General features: G+C 40.7%; 1 protein-coding gene across 2 annotated transcripts in view; it reads right to left on the bottom strand.

Annotated features, from left to right (window-relative positions):
• LOC132988520 (calmodulin regulator protein PCP4-like) overlaps nucleotides 1-16,444 on the bottom strand; it is a 34,019-nt gene extending 17,575 nt beyond the window's left edge. Inside the window, exon 1 of one of the 2 annotated variants that reach the window (XM_061055967.1) lies at nucleotides 16,288-16,444. In XM_061055967.1, the coding sequence (XP_060911950.1) occupies nucleotides 16,288-16,296 (9 nt within the window). In that variant the 5' untranslated portion in view covers nucleotides 16,297-16,444. The remainder of the gene's footprint in view (nucleotides 1-16,287) is intronic. The other variant, XM_061055968.1, reaches the window with a different exon arrangement.
• Nucleotides 16,445-19,555: the final 3,111 nt, after the last annotated feature.

Genomic DNA, 19,555 nt, shown 5'->3' with positions numbered 1-19,555 from the left:
GCGTTTCTAAATCACGGTCATTTCAGGTAAATTTACATGCAGTGTGAAGATACGAGCATAATAAAGATCGCTAGCATTAGCATGCTAACACAACAATGCAGCGCAAGTTGTTTTGGTTTCATGCTGGTGCTCAAGGGCGACATCTGCTGGATCAAAAAATCGCATATTCTGCCTTTAACTTGTATGTGACATCATTCCAAGATCCGAGTTCCTAGGTAAATGGAACGCACCATTTAGATAAGTTTGCTTTACTTCCTGTTAGCTTAACCGTGGAAAAAGGAACTCACTATGTTTTGGAAAGTAAATGTAGTTTAAAGGTACCACCATGTTGTTTATTTCCATAACTCTAGCTTTATGAAGACACATCACGATGAATACGTTACGCTGCTAGCCCTACTGATAACCCAATATTCAGCCTTTTTAAACTTTATATTCAATATGTGGCAGTCTCTTGGCTTTAATATTCAACTGACTAAATAGAATAGCGAGCTAGTTAGCTAGTTTTCCCTCCATTATCCTGGCTGCTAGTGTCCTCTGGTCCACTGTGCTCTGCTCTACCTGCTCTGTGTACCTCATATCACTGTCACTGTTCTAGATCAATGTTGTGAAGTGTAAAAGTCTGCCTGAGAAATAGTGCTGTTTCAAACTATTTAACTATTTGTAGTGTGTAAAATCAACTGCACATTGAGGTCAGTAATATAAATATTGTTAAAGACAGTTTGCAATATTATAAAAGTCCCAAAAAGAGTTGTGAGGTTTGATTTGAAAGATGAGATGCGGTCAGCTAAGCAGGTCAGCATGAGCTCTCAGTGCTCTGATGGAAAATGACTCTGTAATCTACATTTGGGAATAGCTATTTGAGACCAAAATATTTTTAATCTAGGCTTTGAAGCGACCGGTAGCGACCTGCTGTGTTCACACAGGGTTAAAAGATGTGCACTGTAATGACATGGCCGAGCTATCCATGTGTTAAAGCTGCACTGAGCAGCATTTTATGTGAAAATACCTCCATTGTTTCAGCATAAATCACCAAGCGTGACCACAACAGAGAGCAGTATCCCATTACTGTCACCCAGGAGTTTCCCCATAATTAATTTGAGGGTTTGGTGACTGGCAGTAAATCCTCTGAGTGCTGCGGATGTGATGCATCAACTGTTTCTACTCTGCTGAACACCAGCAATGCCTCACAATAAGACACCAAAAAGTCCACTATTCAGCTGTGGTTAGCTGGTGCATAAGAAATACGGTCAATGTCGGTTAGATTAATACCCCATGAATCATGACACTTCATTAGCTAGAGCCACGGGTGAGAAAATAATTGATTTTCTCTACCGACTTCGACAAATGATTTCAGGGTATTGATGTCCTCCAACCACTTGCTGCTATTTGGGATCACTGAGATGCCAACGTGCCTCATGCAGACTCAAAAATCCACCAATCCTCTCAATCCCAGATTTATGCAGAGCAGTATTACAGTTAAATCCTAATTCTATGAGCAGCCAAGCTAATACAAGAACTCTGAATTTACCGATGATTTAATTTCATTCGGGTCAGAAGCAGAAATACTGCACAGACTGCTGTTAAGACAGATACAATCCAAGTTATATCAGGCTGATATTGAATATAGTCATCTGATTGAACAAGAAACATTCAATTAGTTTTTGACTATGTGTAGCACTCTGCATCAGCCAGGGGAATGAATACTGTCATAAACATGGCAGATAGTGTTTCATTGATCAAACTAGGTCCTCTGAATCAAACAGGCCAACAAAGAAATTGTCAGCTGAGAATGATTTCACTGTATGATGATGATGATGAATGAAAACATACAGAAAAATGTAGTTTACATGAAACAAAGTCGTTTGTCTTCAAATGGCCCTGTCTGCCATGCTCTAAAATTGAAGCCACACACAAAAGGGCCAAAAAAATATGTCTTGTGTTGCTTGGCAACCATCCAGTTTGCAACAAGTTCAAGAAATCATTCAGTTGGTGGACCAAATGAATGTTGTTTAATTCTTCAATTGTTTACTGCTTCAACTGTTGTATAACAGCAATATCACACTCCAGGTTGTGTTGTGGTTCTGAATAACAGCACGCTGAGATCATCATCCACCCTGTGATTATCTTATAGGATGAATTACAGCAGTGCTGATACTCAGTACATCAGTACTCCATTCTGTATGATATCAATATATTTATTTATTTATTTTGGGGTCTTTATTGGGGGTACAATGTGTTGAAGACTTGTACACCAGGTGCCTGCTCAACCTACTGAGCTTAATCGTCACCTCTCTCTAGCCTAATGCTTAAACATATAATTTACTCTCAGTGAATCTATACTGGATTAAAGAGGAGGGTTTTGTCGTTGTATTGGAAGATCTCTATTTTCCCAGAGGGGTAATTTGGTTTGAAACAAAAGTCCACACATATCATAACCTACTGCACATATAATACATAACTCCCATGGATGTCAACATGATAGATGGGAGTGAGACATGAGACACAAAGTGCAACAGTCCATAGTATTAGTGTAAAGGCAACAATGCAGCTTACAGGTTGAATCTTTCTCAATAGCACAAACATTTTACTTCCAGAAGTGTTACTAACTCTGATTGTTTGTATACATAACTCTGACACAACACTATATACTATCAAGTCAAGTCAAATTGAGATATTTTAACTCAATTTTAACTATGGCCTCCTCTAGCCCACTTCCTTGGCCCATCCATTTGCAGAGATTCACCATGAGTCTGGTTTTGTTTGTGGTTTCTGTCTGTCTCATTCTAACCCTAACTCTATGATACCCTTTTATATGAAACTATCGATCTTGTTGCTAACGGCCTTGTTTGCTTTTGTAGGTCAAATAGAGGCATCAGTATTAAATTCTTGTCTCTTTCATAACCAACTAAACACTCCTCGCAGGAGCCTCAACATCAACAGAAATATAACAGAAACAAAACAATCTGTCAGTCCGGCCAAACAGCACAGCTTCCCATTAGGTATCTGGACAAAAGCAAGGTGTTAGATGTCGTCAGTGCCAATAATGTGGTGAGCTAAAAAGAACATAACTGTGTTTCTGGCTCATGTTTGAGCTGGTCCTGTGTATAGATTCTGCAGAGCTGCATGGTCCCAGAGGAGGACGGCAGTGTTTATCTGCTCTTGGTTCCATATGCTGGAGACAGAGGGAGTGTGACTAATAGATGGCAATGATGATAATTACAACACTAATGATGATGTCCTTCTGTACAGTATATTCCACAAATGGCCCTGTCTGCCATGGTTAACAAACAGTCTAAAATGCTTGATAAATACTAAGAATGTATATTTTTTCACTCTTTAGTGAAGGGATCTGTTCAGTGGGATTCCATGCATCCACCACCAACCAACCAACCAACCAACCAACCAACCAACCAACCATCCATCCACCCATCCATCCATCCACCAACCAACCAACCAACCATCCATCCACCATCCATCCACCCACCCACCCACCATCCATCCATCCATCCACTATCCAACCGTCCATCAATCTATCCATCCATCCATCCACCAACCAACCAACCAACCAACCCCATTGTATAGAAAAGGGGATTAAACAAGGCTTGGAAATAATTGAGCATTGATGACTCTTAGTAATCAAGTTATAAGAGATTCTCTAGGAATTATTACAGCCCCATAAACAGAGACCGCAGATCTGCTAGACTAAAAAACGTCCTAAGATAAATAAATCAACTGGTAAGTAGAGACCTTCTTTTACTCAGCTCACATATAATGGAACATATTTTTGCAACCAGGGGAGTATCCCCCTGCTGGACATTTGAAAAAATTTAGAATTTAAGTACCTTTCAGAACCATTGGCTCCATTTGTTTTCTGTGGTGTCAAAGTTTAAAGCTCTAATTTCTATTTCTCCATCTATAAAAAGCTGTGAACAGTTGGTTCCATAAGACTCTTATTGTTCATATTTAACTTCACTTGTATGTTGTCTACTTTTTGTTTTATGTAAACATAGCTTTATGTTGTGTTCTCACTGCTGCATTTAAACAAATACAAATCCTAACAGATAAATAACGTTATTTGAACTGAATTGGATTGAACTGAATAGGAAAACATGACATGCCTGTTCTAAAGGGCTTTCATGGATCAATTCAGCGTTTTTGTTTGGGGCTATATTTGCATTTAAAAGTTGATTAATTTCACTGCATTGTGTTTTCTGTTTTTGTTTACTTAGAACAGTAAAGTGAAGCTAGGATGATACTGGTGGTTCATACAAATGAATTATACACAGCTGCCTGTCTCTAGCAAAATGTTTTTCAGTAAAGGTCAGAATTTGCATCTACAGAGTAATTTGTAGGGGTTCATTTTTTAAATATTTATGGTTTAACTGCTTCCTTATGTGACGTCCAGACTGTGTTTTTGTTGCGTTCATAAAACACTGTCATGACGGCTTGGCATGGACATGAAGGTAATTGGTAAAATAAATAAATTACCTCTCAGTTTGTAGGGGCTATTTTTGGTTCTTGTGTTGGCTCGGACTCCCCAGAGAGACTCCATGCTGCACTCAGGATCTATTAACAATTTAACGAGGAGACGGCAAAAGTAGGTCACAGACAGCTCATCCCAGCACCATTACAGCTCCTCAACAGCTTCCCCAGCACCAGACTGGAAAGAGTGAGGACAGCGTGAAGCAGTGACACCGCTGAGGACTGATTGACTGAACAAGCAGCATGAAGCCATGATGGAGGCCAATTAACTGTTTTTAAACTGCGCTTATTAATGACTTGAATCCAGCTTGTGAAGATCAACAGCATCTTGCCTTTCATTGATGATGTAACATACTGTAGAAGACTACAGTGAGATATTTACAGCTCAGGTAACCAAGTCAAAAATAGAACTTTTTGTGATAGATCTGAGATATGTTTAAAAAGAAGCTCTGGTTCAAAGCCATCCTCAATTTTACTTTAGCTCTTTGTGGAAAAAACAGCCTTCTCATGTATTTCAATAGGGACAGTCTTGTTGGTTCTGTGTTGTTGTCAATGTGTAACAAGATGTAGACCAACGCGTTTAGTCGATTAAACAGTTTAACAGTGCCATCTTCGCTAGCCAACATCAGAATAACTAGTCAGCTAAAAAGATAATTAGATTTTCCCTCAATGCTGGTCCAATGTTATGCTCAAACCACAGCCCAGTCATCCACAACTAGCCAAGGTTGTAGCCATAGGCTGGCTGTAGCTCTGGTTAATAGACCTGCTCTCCCTGCTCTTCTACCTGGATATAAACGAGCACAGTGAACAAATAGCATCTTGTAGGAGCAGCACAGTTTTGTAGTGTTTTGATCTAGCCAATGACAATAAAAAATGCATGTAGGTTAAACTGGCATACAGACCGGAGAAATGTGTAACCAAACTTAGCACAGGCATATGGCTGTTTAGCTGCAGGGAGGAGCGAAGACTAGTGGTGTTTCGGCAAATCAAATAACATTATTTACCTGCAGACTATTTGACTATTTTTTTACCTTCAGTATAGTCGGTTAGTCTGAATTTGAATTTCCATCTCCAAACCAATCTTCAGCTATAGTAGACGCTCAGAGCAACTACTACTAAGTGATGCTGTAAAAAAAAATCTGATAAAATCTGTTACTGGTGGCAGTAAGATATGTCAAACATTAGGTCAAACATTGAGCGATGACTTTAACCCACACCACCCGAGTTACCTAAATTCAACCAATGTATGGGAGGCTGAGGGGATTGGTTTGAATAAGATTGGTTGAAACAGTGCAGGTAACCTAGCAATAAAAAGGCTGTTTCTGCAGTGCGCAGTTAATGCCCCTCAGGGGTTTAAGGCATAAAACAAAACTACATAGAAGTATCCACTTTTGTGGTGAATGGTCTTGTTTGAGGCATCGGTATTAATCTCAATGTGATTCATAACCAGCTATTAAGTTCTCTCAGGAGCTTTGAAAAATGTCATCGTTTTTCAGCTGTGTTTAAATTCAGTTATTGAGACAAAGCAGTTGAAGCTCAAATCAAGCACTAAAAAAAAGATTTAAAAAATCAATCAACATCAACATTCAAATTTCCTCATTTAATGATTATGGTGTAATGTCATAAAGTTTGGAGCTATACAAAGCCCAACCAACTTCATGGCTTCACACCTCAAGGGTTAAAATAGATGTGGTGTGTTGCAATTTGGGAGAAATGCCAGCAGATCTGCGCTACCCAGCAGAAACTTTCTTTACTCACCTCAACATGTACAACAGCATCATTATAGTGTAAGGAAGGGACAGTTTGCCTTCCAGCTGGAGTTATTCAACTACAACTAATGGCATAGCAGCATGCTGTCCCCACAGAACATTAGCATGCATTAGACAGAGTGTGGGCCACCCAGCAGCATACATCCAACCGTACAGAATATTCTGTCTTTTAAAAAGCAATTATAAACACTCTGGAGGCACAATTAGAAGGGGGTATAAGCAACTTTTTTACTGCTCTGCTGCACAACAGCTATAATCTAACTGCAGAGGTCCACAGGGATTGGATCCAGCTCACGTTCCATCCTGTACTGCAGGTCCATAAAATCTCTGCAACTTCTCTGCTCGTACGTGCTCACAGATGGAGGGCTGAGAAGGGTAGTAAAATGCCAATAACAGAAATGCTTAGATCAGGCCAAACTATTAATGATGATGAGGTATTCTTATCAGGTACTCAGCCTTAATTCTGTCGGATCATTGCTCTAAGTATCTGGCTTACTTGAGTGTGATTTCCTTGTTTGTTTCAATTTCAGGTATAGCCAGAAAATGAAGAGACAGAGGGTAGTCAGGTGAGTTAAGGTCTGTGCCAGTGGAGGTTTATAGAATTCCTACTGATAGATTTGACGTGATACTGCTTAAATAATGGCTTCAAAGACTCAGTGTTTATTGCTTTTTAAATTTGGAAAAGAACTTTTGGAAATGGAAACATCCAGAGTGAGTTTTACCACACAAGCTGCCTGTGATGTTTTCAACTCACAAGAATTCAAGATTAAGCTCATGCAAGGCTGATATACCTCATTGCACAACCAGAGACAAGTTTGTTTTTAAGCAGTGTTATACATTCTGAGGACAAGCATTAGTCCTCCCCAACCATCCATCGCTGTCCAACAATGACATTTCTCCTGCAGGGTAAGAGTCAAGCCTGACTGACCAGATCAAGGCCAGGCATAGGGCTGACAAGTTTGGAATTGGTAGATGATGGCAGATTTTGGCAAGGGGCTTCTCTCCTGCTGATTTTTGATCAACCAACCTCAGATCCCACTAAAAGCAAATGTCAGCTTCAATATATCTCGTTCACATCATGCTGAGATGGTGGAAGGCTTAGGACAGAGACTCTGTATCCCCACTAAGATTGCATCAACATACCTCAGATCAGACTGTGCATTGCTTTTTTTGCCTTATCTAGTTCACATCATTAATCTCACAGCATCCTGAAAGTATTCCATGGAGGAGGCCTATAAGTCCAACAAACTAAAATATACTGTGCTTGCAGCCATCGTGCTACAACATGGCTGGGGTACTAAGGTCTTGTCAGTTGAGGTAGACTGAGAGCCACATCAACATTAAGACTTTTCCAGGAGATGGAAGTTCTGGGAAAGGCCAACTGGCAAGCAGTCAAATACCCCTCCAGACCAGTTAAAAATTCAGTCAGTCTTGGCAACACAGTGCCATATGAGGTAGGAATCTTTAAATTTCTCTTGGAGCAAAAGAAAGCACCAGAGCATTTTTTATACAATAATTTCTCTGGAAAGGCAGGATTCAATCCAGACTGTCCAGACCACGGACAGACACTGGCAGCTTGTTGGGTCAAAGGGTTGTGAGATGGTGGAAGACTTAAGACATAGGCTCTATATTCGAGGTGAGACTGCATCAATCAACCTGAGACAAAACTTTGTGCATCGCTATCTCATCCACATCATTTAGCTTACAGTGCCCTGGATATATGGCACAGAGGGGTCTGCAAGTGCAAGACACTGAGATACAGCGAGCTTTCAGCCAACATGCATCAACATGGCTGGAATACGAAGGTCCAAAAAGTTGAGTGAGGTTGAAGAGTGTGCTTGACAAATCAACAGCAAGGCTTCACCTGGAGACAGGAGTTTGAATGAAGGTCCAAGGGCAAGCAGTCAAATGCCTCTTAAGATTAACTAGTGTAGTCTGTCTAGGCAACTAGGTGACACAGAAGGTGGAGAGTCTGTAATTGTCTTGACAGGGAATCCTGCTGTACAAAAATCTGCATTTGTCCCAGAGGGCGAGATTCAAGCCCATCTGGCTTTACCAAATACAGATGAGGGGCTGCTGTTTGGGGGTTCAGGGTTGGGATATGGTGGCAAACTTAGGCCAGATGGTTTGTTTCCCCGCTGAGATGGCATCAAACAACCTAAACAAACAAGACTAAACTTTGTGCCATAGCCAGCTTTAATATATTTAGTATACAACATCCAGCTTACCGTGTGCAGAAACTGCGATGCAGTGGGGTGGCAGCCTACTCTTCATCATCGTGGCTTGAAAACAAAGTTCAACCAGCTCAATAAGGTTGCTGAGGGTTGAGCCAGATCAGGAACCACTTCTGAACCTTCTGGAGATTTTGTTGGTCTTACAGCGAAACAAAGATGAGGGTGCGCACTTGATTACTCAGAAGACACCTGCACCCATTTGAGCACCCTGTTGAGTCGAGGCAGAAAGCCTTCACTGCTTCCTTCAGCTTGTTTATGTTTCCCTCAAAGGTTCACACTTGATTCATACATGTTCTTGTGAACCAGTTAACCCTCTCCCTGTCCATTCGTTAGCCCTGCCACAATGTGGGGGAAGAGAGGTGGCCCTGCCCACTCAGGGAAGCTGTGTAAAGGGGGATAATAATGGAGTGTCGTCACAAGATTACAACTGGTGGAAACCCAACAGACTATCTAAACCAAAGAAAAGCAAATTAACTCTTAGATGCATATCATTACTTGAAATTGGTCGCAGACTCTTGATATTAGATGATTACTGACACTCATCTGCTGTTTTCTTTTCATGCTAGTGAAACAGGACTGGAGGGGCAGGGGATGTGTGGAGACAGGAGGGGAGCATAGAAGAGAGCATTTGTTTTGATCTGAAAATCAGCTTTGAAAGTCGCAAAGTAAGCCTTTAATATCAAAATATCAAGTATGTAAGACTATAGCAAATTGACCTAATTCTCAATGATCAAGGGAACGATAGAGGAAGGCAGAACCACTCCAGTATTTCTACTCAGAAACTCTTCCTTTAGGCTAATGCAAGATAGCGTACTGATGTTGACAGATAAAGACAAATTTGACCTCAAATTCTGCCTGAAGAATAGACAACCGTGTTTGCTGCATTCCACAATTATCATCTCACTTAGACTTGTTCACCCTTTTACTTTTTTTCCACTGAAAAACATTACTGCAGCATATTGTAGTCAGTTTCATTTTTCTGCGTATTGGCTTCCCAGTGAGCTCACGTGAGCGATCACATGCAGTGATTCGTTGCTTCCTCTGACACACAAGATAATCTTTATAATGCCCCACACTGGGTGATGTGCCATAATTTTTCACATCTTGTAGTTTGTGCATGTTTGAGACTAGAGGGGAGATTATTTGAAGGTTTCTCCAAATATGCACGATTCAACCTCGTTTTTATATATGTTAGGATTTCTGAACTTTTGTCGTCTAAGCTCTTAGGTGATCAATTAAATGGGAAAATGCAAAATGCAAATAGACGATGCATTGTGTTAATACCCCTCTGCAGGTAGATTAACATGAATTTTCATTTCTAGTATTATAGAATCTTGCAAACTGAACACAGCGGTAATATCCAGTGTTTTAGTGTTTAAGGCTGTATGCGAGTGCAAAAGCTCTCCCACTGCCATATTGTCATCAAATGATGTGTGACATTTTACAAGCCTCGGGTTGAGGTTCAATGCAGAGCTTATAATGCTACTACAGCAATGATCCCGTCTTGGCAGTTTAAGTGTAATCTGTTCTATTTTCTCTGGTGTTGTCTGTTTACATTCCACTCCTCACTGCCTGATGTTTTCCCTGCAAAACACCCAGCAGAAGCCAGGATTACCCCAGAGGCCGAGTGTCAGCGAATGAAGCCACCACCAGAGCCTGCTGACAGTTTAGATGGATTACAGATTATTTCAGCGTAATCTGTTCATTGTTTAAATGAACGGGATTAGGGTCAAACGACAAGCCCCAATACAAAACACAGCAAATCACAGATTAAAATATGTTTATATTTCAGTAAGAGGACATTTTCCATACAGAGCTGCAGTTTTCCTTCTTATCACCACTTGGGTCGGCTCTCAATCACTCGATCAGTCTTAAATCAGCGAAACAGACTTTTAAGGAAAATCCATCCCCGACCACTTTTCTCCATCTCAGCTTTCTGTCCTTTCTGCATTGATCAGCAACTTTTAACACTCTTACTCTCATTAATTTGATCAAAGGGCTCCAGTCCACTTTGGATGATGAAACAAATGGCTTTGCCAAGTATCCACCACAGTAACCACTGTTAATGTAATTAAAGAATGGGATGAACACAGCAGGACACCACTTCAGTGTTGACCAATAGATGAAGGACAGCTTGTCAGTAGAGACATGATATCCGTTTTAAAACTGCACGCGGCAATCTTTCATTTTTAAACATAATTTTTTACCAATGACTGAGTAATTATAATATAATTACTAATGTTCTTACGAACAAAACAAAAAACATCTCAACACCCTGTATATGACAAAATGTAGAGAACAGGTTGAATCCTACAAAAATCAATTGTTAGGTGGGAGGGGGGGGGGGGCAGTGTGCTACAATTAATCTGCAAAATAAATTGCAGAGATATTGCAAGCCAATAATATTTCTGCTCCTGTAAAGTGTTTTCAGCTTTTTAACAGCTTAGTTTATTCACTAAAAGCTTTTGCGTGATTCTGAATCGGAAAAATATATATATACTGTCTCAATGTCAGAGAAAGTTAAGGGCTACATCCTGTTACAACTTGACACTTATTTTTGTAGTTTTGGTCATCTTCCTTTCAAACCAATGATGGTCCATCACATGGATGTCCATCACCAAGTTAACTAGTGACAGGGCAAAGAACATGAGCTGTCAGATGTTATCAACCATGTTTTGTAGAGATCATAGTCCCAACATCAGAGACCAATTTATAGGCTTAATTTTGACTCAGTACATTGACTGAACGGGCTGTGGATGTTCATGCACACAGTTCTATTAGCACGGTCGGGTTGGAGGACGATGTGAAGCTTAAAAGGTTGTTTCTGTCCAAACCAAAGTTCACAAAAAGACATTCACTTAAACGGGTTCTACGTGATACAGACATTAATGCTGCTTACCCTGCAGGGCTGTAATAAGTAACAGGTCTGTTGGCATGAAAAATCACCAGCCACTAAATGTGTGATCAGTACAGATGGTGTCCAGCCTGGTGTTTCATTTTCAGTCAACCCTCCTCTCACTCTATCTGCCTCTTTGTGGCTGTTTATTCTCTGCTTATTTTACATGTCAGCCACATACTGCACCCTTTATATCAATGTTACTTACCGAGTATAAGAATGGGAGATGGGTCAGGAAAGTGATCCTGCATTACAGACAGCAGCCATCTTCTACCTAGCACCATGTTTGCATGGTTAGCACCTTTACCCCTGAGCCAGCAGGGTGCTTGTGGTGTCAGTGTGTCTCCTGCTGTGAAACCAGCTGGTAACTGGGAGCAGGAGAAATCATTATCTTTTTCTGGAAATCTGAAAAGTGGAACCGACATTTCTTGGCTGGAGCTGCTCCACTGTGTGCCATGTAATTAAAGTTTTGTTGAACAACCTGAGGCAGAGGAGGAACAAGTCTCCAGATCATCATGTGAGCCAAACAGCACAACCGCAGCTGCTGATGATGGTGTGTTACCGTTAAATATTCACATCAGATTGGTTTGAAAGCTGCTTATTTGCTTTATAAAAGCCAAAGAACAAACTATCTAAAAAATAAGCTCCCAATTTGGCTTTGTTAGGCTCAAATTAAAGGAAATTATTACATTGCATTACACAAATGCGAGTTTCGCTGAAATTATTTATTTCTGTTGATTAGCGCTAACCATTCACATTTGCTATTTAAAAATGTCCTTAAACAAGGGACAAGCATGGTTACCCAAATAAATATTTAAATGTCGTCACTCTTGCTTGTCAGCACTGGAATTACTAATTAACTAATTATCAATATTTATATCAAAACAGGCCTGCTGTGCCGATCAAATGTTGCGTGTAAGCTGTAATACATCCATACACCACTAGGTGGGGCTGTAGCTCCAGTTGATGGCTACTGCCATACTGTCATAATGCTCTACTGACCAGCACAGCACCAGCACAGAGGGTGAGTCAGGTTTAACTGAAACACGACCGAGCACAGGGATGTGGACGTTAAACCTGCAAAGTGGATCGAAGTCTGGCATTGCTAGCTGATAATGTTAGCCACAGTCGACAAACCAATTCTTCATTGTTTACCTGAAGATGTCCCAGCTGTCATCGGGCGAGAGGTCGGGAACACCCTGGATTGATTGCCAAGTCAATCACAGGGACAAGCACTCGTGCCCACACACAGATTTACGAGCAATTTAGAGTCGTCAATGAACCGGGAGTCTCTGGACTGTGGGAGGAAGCTGGAGGGACCGAGGCATGCACGGGGGGCTGCATTCAAACTCCACACAGAAAGGCACCCGCCCGGCCGGGGATTTGAACAATGCAGTACAGTACATGTTTTTACTGTTCTACTAAAGGTGACAGTGTGTGCTTATATCCTGTTAGCCTGCAGTAAGAGACAAGCAGACAACTTTAAATATTATGAAGGAATAATCTCAAGCTGACAGACTTTGGCACATAATGAAACACAAATTAAAATAATTAATTTACAGGTACATTATGCAAATTTGGGGGTTTTCCATGATTACTTATTTGTGATGTGCATGATTGCGTTGCTCAGTGCAGATTTGTGGTGCAGAAAATGATCTTGTTTTTGCTCTGAACAAAGCCTAAATTACTTTTAATCCTGATTTTTAATACTGATCATGTTGGTGTGAATGAGAACCAGTGTACAGATTACAAATCGTGTTGATTTATTTTTAAAAGCCCCCACATAAATCCATCATGTTACACAACTCAAACGAAAGCCAGAGCATGCAACTTTAAAACATCGTTATTTCCAGCCTCCATGTTGTCATGATGTGCTCGATTGTGCATCCTGTGAGTGCAGAAATGTTCATCACTATGGCGACAGACCACACATTAAAGCTACTTTCAGCACAGGAACCTCAGAGTGCCTGATGTTTATGTGCACAGATGAATCAGCAGCAGAGGCTCACTTATGGCCTCATTCTTTATTCTTATTTCTCTTTAGTTAATCCTGCCGCGCTGGAACTATTAATTGGACGTTAAAATCGATTTTTAGAACAAAACAAATTCAAGCAACCATTATGTTTTCTTAATGTGTCTGACGTTTCATTTTTTTATCAATCAATCCAGCACAATGTGGCCGTGAGGCAGTATGAACTTGGGGGATTTTTATTTTTTGCAGATACACAGAAACACACTTTTAAGACTTTATACGTTTTCTAATCAACATACAACCTCTACTTCCTGAGATGAATTAATGAGATGTTCAATTATCCTTCTCTTTTCATTTGATTTTGAAGTAGTCTGAATAACTCCCAATGATTTAAAGGGAGGAACTGATTGGAAATTAAGCAAGATATTTCTATATTTTTGTTTCAACAAAGGCCCAGACTTGACAAGTGACCTCATAGTGATTCAATAGATATTTAAATCTCCTCTTGGTCAGAGTTCCAATTATCCTGATGAGCACCCCGTTAAAACTTTGTGTGAGTGTGAGCTGATGCAGAGCGGTGGAGGGTGGAGGTAGTAGACGGAGGCTGCAGCCATTGATTTCTGTTGAATTATTCATCTGGAGCATCGTACTTTTGTCTTGGCCTTGGCCCATTATAGGCGTACGAATGCATCACTGCCACGAGAAGCAGCGACTGAATATCCCCAAGTTTTCCTCTGAGTACTCTCTTATTTATGAGGCCCCAAACTTCTCTCTCTTTAAGCAAGAAGTCGACAACATGATCGTGTGTATCGTGCGTGTGTCTGTGTGTGTGACGGTGTACAGAAAGACATCCCAAGCCTGCAGTAAAAGATTCATGAGGACTGAGGCTGCAGCCGGTGTTCAGAGCGGTTTACATGCTGGTCAGGACATCATTTACACCCTGAAGCAATTACCGTGGTTATTTGACTTACTGTATGTTATTTCATTTTATTTAAGAGCGTGTTTGCAAGAGAAATGGTCAGATATAGTAAAAAAAAATAAAAAAAATCATTTTCATGCTAATTAAGGGATTACAGCATGACTGAGTTTCCACTGTGTTTCAAACATGTGTGTGCGTGATGTGCAGCTTTTATGCAGCACCTCTTTGCATGTGCATTTTCCCCCTGATTCAAAATTCAGGAGATTATACTGCTGTTACTACACATTTTTCTGAAAATGCAATTTGATACGTAGAAAAAAAAAAACAGAAGTAAACGTTTTAAAGACCTGCTGTTTGTTTGCAGCAAAGCATTGTACACTGCAGACCCTTAATACTCTGTTGCTGCAAGCCTTTTTTTAATTGGACAAGCTCTTCCTAACTATGCTCAAGTGAAGAAATGCATGAGAAAAAAAACAGTATCCTGCAGCTACATATTGCCGCTCTATCAGAGGACTTCATGCTGCAGGGTGACAGCATGTAGCTGCCAGGAGTGGACACCATCCACAGCTCTGCATGTCCAGCAGCATTCAGATTAAAGCAGTCTTACTCTCTATATATAATCTGCTGTGCAGCTCCTCGGGCTGAACAGACTCGTGATGCGGTCTGACTCGAGGCACCAGGGCTCCCCCTGCACACTGTGAGAATGTTTTATTTCTCGGGGTTAGCAGCAGGTGTTGAATAATTCAGTGACTGTAGGATGTGCTCGCTGCCAGGGAAGCGTCTCTCAGAGAGGAGACTTAGTGGGGTCCCTGCTCATCTCTGACATTATCGTCACCTCTCTGCAGCCCATATGAGTTACAATGCCCGCGCGTCAAGAAAATGATGGGTGGACAAACTGTGGGTCGATACTGCCTCTGCCTCATGCGGCATGTGTTCATGCTGGAGTGAGCTTTACTTTGAAATGTCACAGTGAAGCCACTTAAAGATGTTTTTACCAAGAAACGTATTTATAGCCGTTTTATAGACCGTCAGGGAAACACATTATTAATACAAGCATGATAATTGGGTGAGCCGATAACTTTTGATTTTAATTATCAATATGACCAGATAGTTTAGTGTTTTGAAGATGAACAATCTTCACACAGTAAGTCGCAATAAGGTGTGCAAAGGTAGCAGGCTCCTCTATATATAAATATATTTTTTAATTATCAGTATTTATTTGTTGGTATGCTTTTAAATATGTGCATAATAATAGGGTGATCCTTTAACATATTACTATATACTTCAATTCCTTTAAGGCGAATAAGAAAGGAATCAATAATTTGTATTTGAATAAAATGAATATTTCATATATCATTTTTATTATTTCAGGCTTGCAGTGACAATTGCAGGTCCGTATACAACTACATCTGACAGAATTTAAAATCTAATATCGATTATAAATGAGGAGATGTTTTGAAGCCAAGAGAACCATCTCTTATTGCTGAGCTGAACAAAATGATCCGATCACTGAGAGGAGCTGAAATTCACATCACTGTAACCAATAACGATGCCTTTAATGATCCCATGAACTGAGCTTTTTGAAGTTTCACACTTTTCATCCCTACTAGAAAAAAACATGCAAGTCTATAATGTGCAGTGTTCACTGCAGCTGCAGATCAGTTACCTAAAAAACAAAAACGAGAATCACGGACTTGTATGCAGTTGGTTATTGTCTGGTTTGATTGCGGTGCTTTCATAGTCATGTGTTGAAAAGATCAAATTTTAGAACAAGCTTCTCTGATTTTTCCTTATGTCTAATGTCTCGCATACAAATCTGAAGATGAAGCTGCTCAAAGTTCATGTTGTTTGTCAAAGCGCGACGTTTCCAAGCGACGTAAATATCTTCAGCCTCTGTTGCACACCTCTTGAACTTCCCGAGAAGAGCTGAGAGCATCAGAGCTGTGGTTCAAAGCAGTGACCGATCTGCTTCAACATAGAATAAGACATCATATGAAGCGTTAAGGTGTTCCTACCTCGCTCATGGCTGCGCGGTGTGCGTCTCTGTGGGGATCCTGTTCAGGTTGATGCGTAGCTACCAGCTGGTACAGTCCTCTCTCTCTCTCTCTCTATCTCTATCTCTTGCTCGCTCTGTCTGTCTGAGTGCCTCCGCGCGCACACACGCGCTGTTTTTATAGCTCCTCTCCTCCTCACATCATCTCCGTGAAACCAATGAGCACCAGCCTCTCGTTTCCAGCTCCGAGTGGACCAGCCTTCATTTTTTTTTTCCAATAATCCGACACGGTGTTGGCTTGTTTTCAGTTTCTGTTGTCAGTGGGATAGAAAAGGGGGGTGATGAAAATGCGGGGAAAATAATGAAATACACCCAAGCGTTCAATAAGGAAGACGATAGGCTAATCTAAATTGAACATTAAATGTGAAATTTCCTCAGCACAATCTGCACATAGGCCCAGTGAAAGAATCACATTAAAACTGATTTGAGGGTCTATTTTTAAAGCAGGTCAGGTATATTTACATAATTTAGTGAATGACTCATAAGTACAAACATCCCGACAGAGATTGAACATTTTATTGATCCTTTTATTCAATCCACAAACAGCCTTTACATCACTTTAAAGCCACCAAACTCTATTGACAAATACAGTCATTTTAGTGAACACAGGAGTTGCTGGTCTACCGCTGCATGATCAGTAAGGTTTTTTTATTGTTGGTTACTGTGTCACAATTTAAATCACCAGTCGCACAATAACCCAAACAGCCAACAAATTAGGACACGGTAGATCAGCAACTCCCGGCGTCCAGCAAAGTCAACTCAGGGCTTTTGTCAGTGGAGTCTGGTCATGATCTTTCTCCTACGGAAAAAAGGAAGGCTGTAATTCTAACGTTGTCAGACACTTTAGAAATCAGTCTGAGCCTTTCAGTGGTAAAAAATAATCACTTTGAGTGGACGTACTTTGATTAAAAGAATGTGCCCACAAGGATTGGGATGCAGCCATTACAGTCCAAAACGTTGGTACCTTTTTAGTCATTTACAGTAGGCTGAAAAATGTGATTACAGTGGGTCCTGGTTTGAAAAACATGGGGATTTCCCCTTTAAATAACCTACTTTAGTAGCACAGTTACGGCCTGTGGCTGTATCTTTCTCTCGTACAGTACAACATGAGTCAGAGGGGTATATCTGTTTGTGGACATCTGCATGCAGGCGTCTCCTACACTATCTGACTCCATGTTTATTTAAAGCACACGTACTTTCTCTGGATGTGTTGGACCTGTGAATCACACTGGAATTATTTAGTATTTATGAACACTACATAACAGAAAATTGATGTTAAATAAATGTGAGCACGAATCAGAAAAACATCTATTTATAGCCCACTGTGATGAAGCTGTCAACATAATTTACATAATAAGTTGATTTAAGATTTTTCATGTGATTACGTAGTTGGAAGGTCGAGACAAACTTCTCGTCAGTAAGAATATCACAAAGACACAGAAGCATAAAAATCCAGGTTTACTCCAAAAAAATTCAAATCATGCTATTGGGAGAGATGTAAGGTCTATTTCAAGAGGCTCTTCCTGCTGCAGGCTGTTGACCCAAGATGAGGTCGGCAACAGGTCTGTGACCAACACAGAGAAGCTGGCTGGAGATGATAGAGTAAGAGGAGGGGATATATTGGTCTGAAACAGCTGCAGGGTGCTCGACTACCTGCAGATTTGTGGCTTAGCATTTTTTTGAGGATGAACTGAGAAAGACTACAGTGTGAAATGAAACGGGGGAAACTTTTTAAAACATCCATTTCATTGGTTGAAAGGGCAAAGTGCAACATGAAGACAAATATGAGATGGTAAACAGATGAGACTAAAAAAGGCAACACAAACAAAGAGAGAGAAAGAAATAAGACTAGTGATGACATGTTGAGAGTAGATGTTGCTGCTGCCAAGTAAGAAAAGTATCAAGCTTTATGATATGTTTAAAGCTTAAAAGATGTCGCTTTGATACACTGTGGTGAGAATGTGGCCTTAAAAGATTGATGAGGATTTGAGCCATGGTCTGTCTATAAAGAGGGAAGATGCAGGTCTGCCTCTGCCAGTTGTGATTGGCTGGTGGAGCTGCAGTATTGCCCCTTCCATTAACCAAAACACAAATTAAACGTATTGTAAAAAAGGCAAAGATCCATCAGAGGGGTACTGTCCACAGCAGAACAGAATCTCATGTTGGTTTGAAGCAGAGACTCACAGTTATGTAGAGCTCACTGTTCCTCCTCTACTCTGATCATCTGCTGCACACAGCACTGCAGGAGACTCATTTGTCAACAGAGCTGTCAATCATTGTGTTATACCCCTAACTCATTAAATCTAACTTATCAGAAAAATGGGGCGCTGGTGGCGCAGTGGTTGGTGCGCACGCACCATGTGTGGAGGCTGTGGTCTTCCAGGCGGGCGGCCCAGGTTCGAGCCCGGCCTGGGGCTCCTTTCCCGCATGTCATTCCCTATTCTTTCTCTGTCCACTGTCCTATCTCTCCAATAAAGGCACAAAAAGCCCAAAAATAAACATAAAAAACTTATCAGAAAAATGAACACTCAAACATAAATCAACATGATGAGAACAAACTACAAAAACAGAAACCATGATTGAGTAAATCTGACGTGTATTTAGTTTGTATAGTTTGACCTGTGTACCATCTGTTAACATGCAGGAGGTGGGCTCTGTGACCTATAATGTAGCCAGTCAGTATGAGGGGGGGGGGGAGCTATAGATGTTATGACTTCACTTTTGGGGATCTGCTACATCATCCATCTTTTTAGTCTATTCTTTAAATCTGTACCAGGTTGCACCAGCTATTTATTAGTTCACTTCAAATGTAGCCTGTAGTTTGCAGGTATAGGTTCTACCTTACGATGGAGTTTACACTTTACTTACATTTGAGTTGTTGCTCCAGCTGAGATAGTTCCAATCTTGGCAGAAGATAAACCTTAAATCTTACACCTCTAGCTCCTAGTCGGTGCTAAGTCCTCTGGACAATACGAGTGTGATAGTGTATGGTTTTGAGAGGTTGGATGACTTGGAGGTTGAGGAGGAGTAGACGGTTTAACCTGCTGTCTAACTTTGGTAGTGTGTTATCCATGATAAGTTATATCCCTCAGAAATGTTTTTTTTTTATAAATGCATCTGCTAGCTCCTGGTTGATATCTGCAATGGCTTTTAAACTCCATCTTCTTGCTTTAAGTTGAACATTTCTGGCGTTATGTATCCGCTTTGCTACGAGCGCTCATCTCCTTTCC

Source organism: Labrus mixtus, chromosome 14, assembly GCF_963584025.1.
Source record: "Labrus mixtus chromosome 14, fLabMix1.1, whole genome shotgun sequence".
NCBI classification, from domain to species: Eukaryota; Metazoa; Chordata; class Actinopteri; order Labriformes; family Labridae; genus Labrus; species Labrus mixtus.
The sequence above is the reverse complement of the archived record's forward strand: the minus strand, read 5'-3'. Positions and strand labels throughout refer to the sequence as shown.